Genomic DNA, 12,356 nt, shown 5'->3' with positions numbered 1-12,356 from the left:
AAGCACAGATAATCTTGGCTACCCCAGTCGGGGATGATTATGAGGATGTCCATGCTTGGTTCTACGATCGGAGGGGACAATTCTCTGTCAAATTGGCCTACAAGCTTTACGTAATGCTAAGAGATCGAGGCAAACTGGAGTCATCCAGCCCGCAGCCTTACGGATGGGAATGGAAGGAGATATGGTCTCTGCCCTGCCAACCAAAGATCCAACAGTTTATGTGGAGGTTTGCACACAACAGCCTACCTTTGAGGCTCAATATGAAACGCAGGGGGATAGAGTGTGATACCTGCTGTGTCTGTTGTCAAAGATTGGACGAGGATGGGGCGCACCTGTTCTTGCGATGCAAGTTGGTTAAAAACATATGGCGAGCGCTGCAACTGAGGTGCGGCAGCAGATGTGCGAATGCAGCAATGCCATGGAAGTTATGCTTGTGGCCCTTCGACTACCAGAAAATAAAAAGATGCTTGTTGCATGCCTGCTGTGGAGATGGTGGACATGGAGGAATAAGAGAAATGCTGGAGAGGGGACAGTGGCGCTTGATGGCATGCCAGCTGAAATCAACTACTGGGCGAGGGAGTCCGAGTTACTCGGCAAGCAACACCGAGCAAAACCACCCACGCAACCAGAGCAGCAATGGAAGCGACCCGAGATGGACTGGCTGAAGATTAATTGTGATGGGGCTTTCCTGGCGAATCACCGGACGGGTGGCTGGGGTTTTGCCATTCGGGACCATGCGGGTGATATAAGGGGATCCGGGGCAGGTCGCTTTCGAAATGTTGCATCGGCGCTACAGGCGGAAGCTGAAGCATGTGCAGCGGCGTTGGCAGCAGCAGCTGATTGGGGAATGGTCAACGTCCAAGTGGAGATGGACTGCAAAGAACTGGTGGGACCGTGGGAGCACTAACTGGTAGGGATGCGGACTTGGCAGCAGAGGGTCTCCTATTCAGAGAAATCCGTAACTTTGCCAGGCACAATTTCAATCATGTAATCTTCTCTTTTGCCCCGAGGGCATGTAATAAGCTAGCGCACGCTTTAGCGGCTTTCGGTGCTCGCCGTGATGTTCACCGGGAGGTTTGGACTGAAGCCATCCGGAACATAAGTTTTAAATAACCGGCTATAGCCCCACTATAGCTCTGCTATAGCTGTTTGAAGGTGTTGCCGCTAAATGATTTCATATACAATTTACCGCTATAACTCCGTTATAGTCCGCTATAGCCCAACTATAGCTGTTTTTAAGGGTCATCGCTAAATGCCATAGTCCGCTATTTAAAACATTGATCCGAAACAATGTAAGTGTCTACCAGGCCACATCGCTAAATGCCATAGTCCGCTATTTAAAACATTGATCCGAAACAATGTAAGTGTCTACCAGGCCAGCATGTTGGCTGGATCTGGGTTATGTATGGAATCAGTGTGTTCCATCTCAAAAAAATAAATAAATAAAATAGTGATGTAAACGCTTTTATATTTTTTTACTGAAAGAGTATTTTTGAAACAATAATAATTTAGTTTTTCGATATACTCGGATACTACTAGTGCTCCCTGTTCTGCACCAGAGACTCCAGGGACTCCAGGCCCGATCACGTTTTAAAATCCGCGAGCGCACAAGCCCTCCACCTCATCCCCTGCTGTCGTCTTCGCCGCCGGTGGTCGCCTTGCTCAGGTCACCTGTCACCTGTCACCAGTCCGCCGTCTTGGAGCCACACGCTACGAGATAGACGTACGTACGAACCCGTGCGGTTTGCATTCTCTCTCGTTTGTATATGTGGAAAACAAATCTGATGCTATCGGCTCCACCTCCGCATGGACCAATGAAAGTTGCCTGGTGCACACATGCATTTTCTCAGAGAACACCCCCATGCAAGTCAATTGCGTGCAGAATACTGTGAAAGGAATGGCATATACTCCGTATATATTATGACCTAAAAATATCCGTGCTTTAAAAAAGTTATTTTGGAAATAATAGTTTCGTTTTCTGATATACCTCATCGTTCCACCGGACTGTTACCTCGCTAAGTACAGAGACACCGTCCACTCCATGCATGATCATATCGAAATCCGTGAGTGGACAAGCCTCAACCATTTTGTCCTCTTCTCGCTTCAGTAACGCTCTTCTTAACTTCTTGAGCTAATTTTTCTTCTTCGTAGCTTTGTTTCACTTTTCCTATCCAATCCGGCAACAACTTGCACAAAGAGTCAAGGGGTGTAACCACTGAATTGATAATGACACAATGATTTGAAAAATAACCCAAAGATATGTAAAAAACACAGACAGTAAAGATAGAAGATCATTTCCGGATAGATAGGAGAGCTATCTCTACTTTTATAACAAACCGAGTTGGTGATGATGGTGTGCCTGCCATCTTGTAATATAGACCGTCCGATCTACATCTGACGGGTAGAAAGCAAACTATGACAATTTTACAAAAGATACCCGCACCTTTCTCTAGATAAGGCCTTGCCTCGTTCATCCTTATCTCCCACAACCTCATTGCCGAGTAATTAAAAAAGAAAGTCTCTGGAACAATCTGGCTTGGTGGCCGCTGCCGGTGGCGTTCATCCCCATGCCTCCGTCCAGTTCGACCACCATTCACCACCACACTTCACTCCTCCTCATCTTATCTCTCATCTTTCTCGAGATATCATTTTTTCGATGAAATTCTCGAGATGCCATTTTTCTGATAAAATTCTCGAGATATCATTAGTTTTTACACATGAGATTACTCCTGCATGGGTCAATCACAACAATGTGTTCTGTAAAAAAAAGCATCTTGATGTTCCGCGCAATGCACATGCATCTTGCTAGTTAAAATCCACAAACATGAATCAGAGGAGAGGTGCCGGGAGACACACAAAAGTCTTGGCATAGCTCACAATTGCCGGGGCACGCAACCGATCTTGGCCGCCGATGGTCGCCTCGCTTAGGTCACTTAGCACCAGAACCAGTCCGCCGCCATCGAGCCACACGCTAGGAGATAGACGTACGAACCCGCACGGTATGTATTCTCTCTCGTTTGTATCTGTGGAAAACAAATCTGGTGCTATCGCGGGTCCCACCTCCACAGGACCAATGAAAGCTGCCCGGTGCAGACATGCATTTTCCCAGAGAAAATAGAAATAGCCTTTCGATTGATACGCATGCATAAAATGCTCCTAATTAAGGCTTGTCAAACCAATAGTGTCGTGACAGATTCTGATTGGATCTCTCTTGTAGGTCATCTATCGTGATCTATATCTTTGTCTCCGCATCGAAATACATATTTAGCACACCAATATCATGCAATGCATCATACATATGCACGCAGCTGCTGCAATCAGACAGTGAGAGTCGTACATAGTACCGTGTACTACTAGTACGACCGTCTAGATGGACGACATTTTTGCGGCCGATTCCTGCCCGACACAGAATTGCAGCCATGCATGCTATTCGTTCAGTGAGCTACAGCCGTTGATCAAGAGTGTCGTGTGATTTTCGTCCGCCATCCATCGTCTGCAGTAATTTCGCGCTGATTATTGTGTCTTCTATGGTGGCGTAGATCCTACTACCTCTCCTTCGTCCGTCTATATAACATGCAAGGTAGTAGCACCGCACTTCTTCAAGCAAAGCAAGCTTACTGATCTTGGAGTGTATCAGGCCTGACTTGAGCACCACACATCATCAGCAACACATTCCCAGCAGTTGATCATATGGCTGCTCCTGTTATTGCTGACCTGCACAAGCCTCGGCCTTACACCCCCAGCCTCTGGGGCGACTTCTTCCTCAACCACAGTCCATGCACTCCATCACAGGTATAGTTATGGATACGTTTTACTCATTTTTTCCAAATAAAGGAAGTTCCCTTACTTTGTGTCGCTGCGCCACATTATCGAATATGTAGTAGCTTTGACTTTTTTTTTGATGGCATATATATTGTTTTCCATGTGTTCATGTATGAATGTTTTCAGCTTTTTTTTAAATGCTCTTGTTGAACCCGAGCATGCACTCTTAGTTGTTGGCTCTAACAAATGTCCAAGATGACATAAGTTTTCCTGCCTTGCAGTATTCGGCTATGAAGGACATGGCAAGTATCAGAAAGGAGCGGGTGAGAAAGATCATCTTGGCCGCCATATCTTCTTCTGATTTACCTATGAAGCTGGAGCTTGTCGACATGCTGGAACGGACTGGCGTGGCCTATCACTTTGGCAAAGAGATCCAAGAGTTACTATGTGGCATGCAAGGTGACGAACAAGGCTTTGGTGACGACCTCCACATAACCGCGTCGCGGTTCTATTTGTTGAGGAAGCATGGGTACCACGTCTCTCCTGGTATAATTATCATCACAATGGTTAATTCCTGCATATACGCACAACTACATTATTTCAATTCAAGTATTAGATACTGTGTACATATAAGCCATAATATATGCCATACCTACTTACTGCAGATGTGTTTCTGAAGTTCAGAGATGATGGAGGAAACTTTGCAAGTAATGATGTGAACTCATTGTTGGCACTGTACAATGCGGCCTATCTTAGGACTCGTGGGGAAGAAGTGTTGGATGATGCTATTATTTTCACCAAGAGCCGTCTACAATGCATGTTAGAACATCTAGAACCGTGGTTGGCAGAAGAGGTCCGGTGTACACTGGAGACACCTAGTTTCAGGAGAGTTGAGAGAGTGGAAACTAGACGTTATGTCCCGGTGTATGAGAAGAAGTCAACACGAGATGAAGACATATTGGAGTTTGCTAAGTTTGACTTCAACATTTTGCAAACACTCTATTGTGAGGAGTTGAAAGCTCTTACTATGTAAGCAGATTAACTATAATTTAAATAGAAAAGTGACCATGATAATTGCTATTTACATAGTATATATGACTTGCGCTAATACATATTTAACTATTAATTTACAGTTGGTGGAAAGGCTTCAAATCACAAATGGATATAAAATTTGCACGAGACAGAATGGTGGAGCTACACTTTTGGATACTTGGAGTTGTCTATGAGCCGCAATATTCCTATTCACGTGTAATGCTAACAAAACTGCTCGTATTTGTGTCGTTATTTGATGACTTCTATGACAACTATAGCACCACAGAAGAAAGCAACATCTTCACCGCAGCCATGGAAAGGTACATTCAAATTTTTTTTGGGTAGTCTTTATCGACCTTTCACAAAGACAATGAAATGCAGAATACTTATCATACGTAAATCTCTCCACTTTGTTCTTAATTATTCTAGTTCCCAGCAAGCAGAGACCGTTAGGTGATAGTCGGAGCGCACACCCTGTAGTTTTGAAGCAAAACAACACAACTTTAGCTAGGAAAGTCTTCTCCTTATGAACAGCTCTCCGAAAACAATGTTTGACTTGCATTTGTTGAGGATATAGATAGCGTTCCTTCCAAGCAAGGATCAAACTCTGATATTGGCAATGATTGGGCCGAACGGTGGTAGAATACTTAAAAAATAGGTAAGATTTCATCTTAGGTTTGCCTCTTTTGCTGCCTCTCCTCACCCCACCTCCTTTTTCCATTTTATCGATGTTCCCATCTGTTTTTTAATATTAAAACCACCTCAACCGCTCCACGTCTTTGCTTACAAAACAAATCTTGTTTTCTTTGGTAAGTTAATAAGTATTGATTCAGTTGGCCGCTAAAGTATATTTTTGGTACATAATCACATTAACGATAAAATAGCAGGAAAATCAGCATGGTGCGTACAAAACTTGTGATTGTAAAATGCTTTAGCAAAAACATCCTACATGTAATTGTTTTCACCAACTTGATATATATAGCTATAATTGTGTAGAAGACATATATTTCTCTTTCAGAAGCTATAATTGTGTAGAACACGTATATTTTTCTATCGGAATTAATTTGATCAGTAGCATTTTCTGCCAAAAATATGTATTATAATAATGTCACTAGAAATATTATACCTCCAAGTCAGATTACTCCTTTACTACCAAACAATGTACACAAGCCAAATTTGTCAATACATGACATGAATTCTTATGATAAGAGAAGCAGCGTCCTGCCATAGTGAATTCCTATAAATCAGTTAATTCTTGATCAGTAGCATTTTCTGCCAAGTCAGATTACTCCTTTACTACCAAACAATGTACATAAGCCAAATTTGTCAATACATGACATGAATTCTTATGATAAGAGAAGCAGTGTCCTGCCATAGCGAATTCCTATAAATCAGTAAAGACTCTCCTACACAACCCTAACAATTGTCCTTGACTCAAGTTTATTACATGCCACCAATAAATACTTCTTATAACCCGCAGATGACGAGTTAGCTACTCATTTGTGACTTCCCGTAATTTTGCAAACACTGGCGATATAGCCATAATATTTGTTTTACTCAAGAGTTTTCCGCAAAAACATTTGGTGCCACAGTTCCTGATCTTTACTTCACATCTATCTCAATTTACAATCAAGATTCAACAATACTTAATTATACAACTTTTCTATATGAATTTTTGGGTCATATGTAGTGCATCAAGGTAACAACATATTGTCCAAAGTTGCACTTATAACAATGTGTGCAAGTTATCCATCTAAACGTCTGGGTCCCAAATAAATTAAGTTTTACCATAAAATTTGCATAACCTTGTTTACATGATATATTTGTCATTAGAAATTATATGCAACATTCAGTTCAACATCATATAGTTTTTTATATTAAACTCACATTTTCCTAAACTACAGGTGGGGTGAACAAGCTGCAGAGAATTTACCAGCAAACTTGAAGGCATTGTACATCAACATACTTAACACTACAAATGATATCGAGGAAGAGTTAAAGCATCAGAAAAATAAGAATGCTGAATTGGTAAAAGAATTGGTAAGTGTTTTTCAAGATTGCACCAAATTAGCCAAAAAAAAAGAACCTTGATGTGTGCCACAAAAGTAAATACAGTAGTATTCAGGGATTTTGTATCAAGTAATATAATTTTTGTGTGAATGAAGTAATATACAAGTTTATATAAGTAATAAACAAGAGCATCTATGTGTTACATATGAGATTCTTGTCGGATAGGAAATCCAAATATAAGTTGTCCGAGCTTCTCACTCCAATAATTGGGTATCATTATTTTATTGGTTGGTGGTTTCCAAATGGAAGCTAGTGGCGGCATGAGCATATTAGTGAAATTGAAAAAAAGTAGCAAGTTTGGAGGAAAATGTGAAAAATCATCATTCTTTAGTTTTTTCTCTTAGACAGAACATATTGTATAATCCATCTATGAGTTTCATACTAAATATCTATCCTTTGATGCATGTATTGTGTAGTTCAACAAATGTTATTGCATGCTTTTAAGGTTGTTTATGTGCTAAAATTTTCTTGATGTTGCATTTGACAATGAATATGATTATATTTCAAAAGGAAATTATTTATGCTTCGTTATTACCCAATAGACTGCAACTATAAAGGCACCTTGAGAAAAACATTATCCATTTGTATACCATATTTAACATTTAACTGTCACATTGTTTAGGTAATCCATGTGGCCAAATGCTATCACGCTGAGGTGAAATGGCGTGACGAACACTACGTACCAACTAGTGTTGAAGAGCATCTGCAAATTTCAGTGCGCAGCAGTGCTTGTATGCAAATAATAAGCTTTGTATTTATTTCGCTGGGTGATGTGACTACAAGAGAGGTTCTTGAGTGGGCTTTAACCTATCCAAAAATTATCAGATCTGTATGCATTGTTGGGCGCATTGGCAATGACATGGTGTCACATGAGGTACGAACTCTTCATTAAAATTTTGATGTTGTAAACATATATTTTTCATACCAACGCGGTCCTAATTAAAGTTATCTAGTAATCACTTAATCGAACACTTGTGAACTAATATATAAATATAAAATTTTCTTATGGAACCTCACTGGAGGGGAATTCATTCACCATGAACAAAAACCAAGATTGGTCCATTTTATGAGGGAAATTAGGTCGTAGATGTTACATGGAAAGATTGACTCAAAAAAATTATGCAAAACCTATACATCAGGAAGCGACTGACAAAACTAGGCCTATAGTGACAGCCAAAAAAATAAGCACAACAAGCACACAATATGATCATCCATTAGAAGCACCTGTGAAAGGATCGATACAGTCAACTAGATGAGGTGAATAGGAGACTACAAATTTAATCTTAACTACTAATTTTAGGAATACACGGATAAAGTAGGTTCTCTAGATATGCACTAGATGAACACAACCTATATGGAAAGCAAGCTCAAAGCAATGTAAGCTTGGCAACAATATCAAAGCTGACCAAACGGGTCGTACTAGCTGGGCCGGCCTGGTAGCATGCGGGCACAATACGACCCGGGCTAAACGAGTCATGCCTGGCATGCGACACGCCAGGGGCCATGCTTGGGCCTAGAGGCTGGACACGCGAGTCGGCACGACATGGCCTGCTAATTTTTTTATTTCTGAATTATATAAATATATATGGTCTATATAAACAACCTAATAGGCTGAAAAATGGCCCAAAACAGCCCATTAGGCCAAACTGCACATGGGCTAAGCGTGCTAAACGGCCAGCGTTCTAGCCCGATTAACAAATAGGTCGTGCCTGGGCCTGGAGACGCGGCACGCGGGCCGACATGGCACGACCTGTTTACTAAACGTGCCCATGTAGGCCGTGTCGTGCTAGGCACGATTACGGCGGGCTGGGCCTAGCCGTGCTGTGCCAGCCTGTTTGGCTAGCTCTGAGCAATATCATTAGTAAGCCTACAAGCATACAAAGCAAAGTAAAGTGCGGGAAATGATTAACCACAAGCGAGTTAGTGACGCATATTTTATCGCAAAGTTCACACTTCTTTGGGGAAGTGTGAATCTCCATTGGAGCATGCGGTGCTGGTGCCAAGGCCCCGGAACTCCACCAAGTGGGTCACCATTTTCTCTTTGAGTCACCCCAACTGATGAGCCTCGAATCACTCAGGGTTGTTCTTGAAGGTGACCACCACACCTTTGCATGCGTCTCTAGAGCACACCACAAGCAAGGAAGCTTCCGTGGGAATCCAACCTCTAACCACCTAGGATCCCAAGCTCCAAGAGCTAGTAACAAATTCTGAATGAAATCAATGGGGATAAGAAATCGGTTTGGTGGAAGTGTAGACCGGGCGACCCTCTCTATTTTCCTTCAAATGAGTAGAGTGATTGGGTGGAGGGATGAGGAGTAAATGGAGCTTTTGATCTTTCAAAAATGGAGGAAGAGAGATAAAACAACTCAACTCAAGTGCGGGGAGAAGGATACCTCTTGGGGAAGAAAGGAAAACTGATGTCTTTTTCCTTTTTGCAATAGGGGGGTCAACTTCACCCGTAGACGACCATCGAGAGGCCAATGTACTGAGATAAACCGGAGAACTGACAGTAGTCCTCACTAACCCCATTGTCACCAACACCAAAACACCATTATGGATATAATGCACTTTCGACCAGCACTATGATGCCCCAGTCGACAACTTTAATCAGAATTCTACTAGCAAACACAGCCGCCTCAAATAGTAGGGTGTAAATGGAGCTCTTTTTGTTGATCCTAAAAGTAGGGAAGCAATATCTATGGATGCCACTGTTATTGGCCCTAGTGCCCCTGCGGGGGCAAGACTTCTATCTAGATCCTATCAAACTGCCACATTGGCAAAATCCCTAGGCAGGGGGATTCCAAATGCAACAGCCATCACGACCACCTCAAATCCAACCAGCAATGGTCATGTGGAGGTAAAGAAATGATTTCTCAATGATGCCTCCATGGAGTAGAAAAGACTCGTCGGCACTGACACCCATCGGGTAGAAGTTTTCAACCAGAATTTGTCATCCTTTCAACCCGTCGAACCGCATCTATATTGCCACTTTCACCCAGGAGACCTGATCAGATCTAGCCAACGCCCACCATGAACAACTCACCACTTGTAGCAACTGTCCACAAGCAAGCACCAACCATCTAGCATCTAGACACCGCTGAAACCACCCCCATCGTGTGCCTTTCCCAACACCAGGCCGTCCATAATCCCAAGTCAAGAGGTGGCGACTATCCCACTCTGGAACATGCAAGATCAATGATGCTACGCTAAATCTGCACAACAAGTGGTGGTTGAGCTGCCCAATCAAGACGACATTGTGGCTTTTTACCAGGTGCACCATTGAGGCCCTATGCCAGATGACCACCATCCGGCCAGTCAACTCCCATGCAAGGACACGAGCCGCTTTTGTCTAGGATCCAAAACTAGGGGATCAACTACCTCGTTGTCTTTGCAACAACCGCCAGTGGTGGCGGCAATGAGGGAGCACGGAGGCGGCAATGAGGGAGCATGGTGGCGGCAATGTTGGTGTAGCAATTTTCACCTCTTTGGTCGCCCGTGTTTTGCCTTTTTGTTGTTGTTGGGTCGTCTTTTGTACTCTAAGACTTTGTATCTCTTTTCTTCTATATTGTCACATGCAGTTCTCCTGCATGGTTCGAAAAAAAATCACCTCTTTGGTCGCCCGTGCATGAGAGGCACTATAGAATTGGGAGAGTTACATAATCCATATATGCAAAAGCATTTATATCTATGCATCCATGCATGCACATGATGAAACCTCATCTAGTTAATAGTGATATTTTTCTTTTTGTAGCGTGAACAAATATCACAACATGTGACATCCACGGTGCAAACTTGTACAAAAGAGCACGGGATAACGGTAGCAGAAGCCAATGAGAAGCTCAAGGTGATAATTGAAGAAGCATGGATGGACATAGTCCGCGAATGCCTCCACAAAAGACAGCCAATGGTGCTTCTAGAGAAGGCAACGGATCTTGCCCGGACAATGGATTTTATGTACAAGCATGAAGATGCGTTTACCCTCCCGTCTAGTCTCAAAGAGACCTTAACTTCACTTTATGTGAATTACATATGAACCATTTTTATTGCAATGATGAACCTTGTCTCAAGAAAAAAACATATGAGATGATGATCTCACATACACATTGTGTTTTTCAATAAATTCTTGGATAATATGAGGTGTACTACATATTGTATTTATTTTTAGCAACAAATGCACATGGTGTAGCATTATGTAATTTTTCTCGTCCATATCTAGCCATGCATGTATGTGTTTCATTGATATCATGCAAAACATATGCATGCAGCAGCTGCAATCAGTGAGAACTGCACAGTTTGTGTATGTCCCCAACGTCTGTACTACATTGTAGAGGTACTTCAGTTTAAGTTGTTTAGTGTATGTCTTTTTGTGTTGGCATAGATCATTAGATCCTACCTCCTGCAACTTGTCATCAGCACATAACTTTGGAGCTGACATCTCTTTTCTTTTTTGAGGTAACAACTGACATCTGTTGAGAAAACAACAAGACGTGAGGGGTGAGGTTCGGTTGACAAAGAGCTGCTAGAAAGACAACCAAAGCTTGGACCCACGTGCTCACAACGAAAGGAAAAAACAAATAGTAGCCTGGAAATCAGCAACACACCCAAGGTATAACAAATAGTAGCAAATCGTGGAAGCACTCATCTACAAAGCTAGGAATTTACCGCTTCGAAAAGCGGAAGAAAATTAGCCAGCTCTAGAGTAGTGCTTCCAAGATTTGACTACACGCTAGAATCGACCGCTATAGTCAACAGATCCGTGAACACCACCGCGATACAGAAAGATCAAAACAAAATGATTGAGATAAAAAAAAGCTGTAACAACTTGACCAACATAACAAAAAAAATGGAATTGGAGAACTGCCGAGCAATGTGAAATTAACACTGGTAAGAGCATCTCTAGCAGACCCCGCAAAATCCCAACCAGCATAAGTCTTTTGCAGTTCGCGGAAAAGTGTATATGCAGGCCGGCGCGGACGAGGTCAGACTCAGACCCCGCAAAACGGACCCGTAGAAAAGGATATTCGGTGAATATGCTCTTTCACGGGTCGGCTATGCGGGGTCTGCTCGGGCACCGCCGCGTCGATCTGTAAACCGAAGACGCCCAATTATCGAATTTGACATCGGTTCCGACAAATAAGTTCAAATTCAAACAATAGAACACAGTTCGCGCGCAAATAAAAGCTTAAGTTTTGTAAGACGAACGCAAAAGAGGGTCTTGCAAAAGTGACGACCACGTCCAGCATCGTCTTGATCGATCTTCACTCCGCGCCATCGAGTCCATGGAGTTCATCGGAATCACCGAATCCACCGTCGGCGCTTGTTCCAACTCCCGCACCGAAATCGTCGACTGGTGCACTGAACGCATCGGCGACATTGGTTCCAAACCCCGCTGAGAAAACACCTCCGGCACTGTAACATGCACTGACCGACGCAACCATTCTCCTCTTCAAGATTTCTCTTCTTGCCATATCATGCCATTCTTTGGTGAGGTC

General features: G+C 42.7%; 1 protein-coding gene across 1 annotated transcript; it reads left to right on the top strand.

The window, feature by feature from the left end:
• Positions 1-3,607: 3,607 nt before the first annotated feature.
• On the top strand, positions 3,608-11,199 carry LOC125540737 ((E)-beta-caryophyllene synthase-like). Its single transcript, XM_048704311.1, has 7 exons — positions 3,608-3,792; positions 4,044-4,308; positions 4,428-4,791; positions 4,896-5,114; positions 6,699-6,834; positions 7,487-7,738; positions 10,616-11,199. Exons 1-7 carry the CDS (start codon positions 3,691-3,693, stop codon positions 10,895-10,897), a joined length of 1,620 nt encoding a protein of 539 aa, XP_048560268.1. The 5' UTR covers positions 3,608-3,690; the 3' UTR covers positions 10,898-11,199.
• The last annotated feature ends 1,157 nt before the right edge of the window (positions 11,200-12,356 follow it).

This window comes from Triticum urartu, chromosome 2, assembly GCF_003073215.2.
Source record: "Triticum urartu cultivar G1812 chromosome 2, Tu2.1, whole genome shotgun sequence".
Classification (NCBI taxonomy): domain Eukaryota; kingdom Viridiplantae; phylum Streptophyta; class Magnoliopsida; order Poales; family Poaceae; genus Triticum; species Triticum urartu.
This window is presented reverse-complemented; position numbering and strand designations above follow the sequence as displayed.

Excerpts from the sequence above, each read along its gene's own strand:
- LOC125540737 (XM_048704311.1), top strand. The coding sequence starts at position 3,691 with ATGGCTGCTCCTGTTATTGCTGACCTGCACAAGCCTCGGCCTTACACC. Across the intron at positions 4,309-4,427 it reads TGGGTACCACGTCTCTCCTG|ATGTGTTTCTGAAGTTCAGA; the intron begins GTATAATTATCA and ends TACTTACTGCAG. Across the intron at positions 4,792-4,895 it reads GAGTTGAAAGCTCTTACTAT|TTGGTGGAAAGGCTTCAAAT; the intron begins GTAAGCAGATTA and ends ATTAATTTACAG.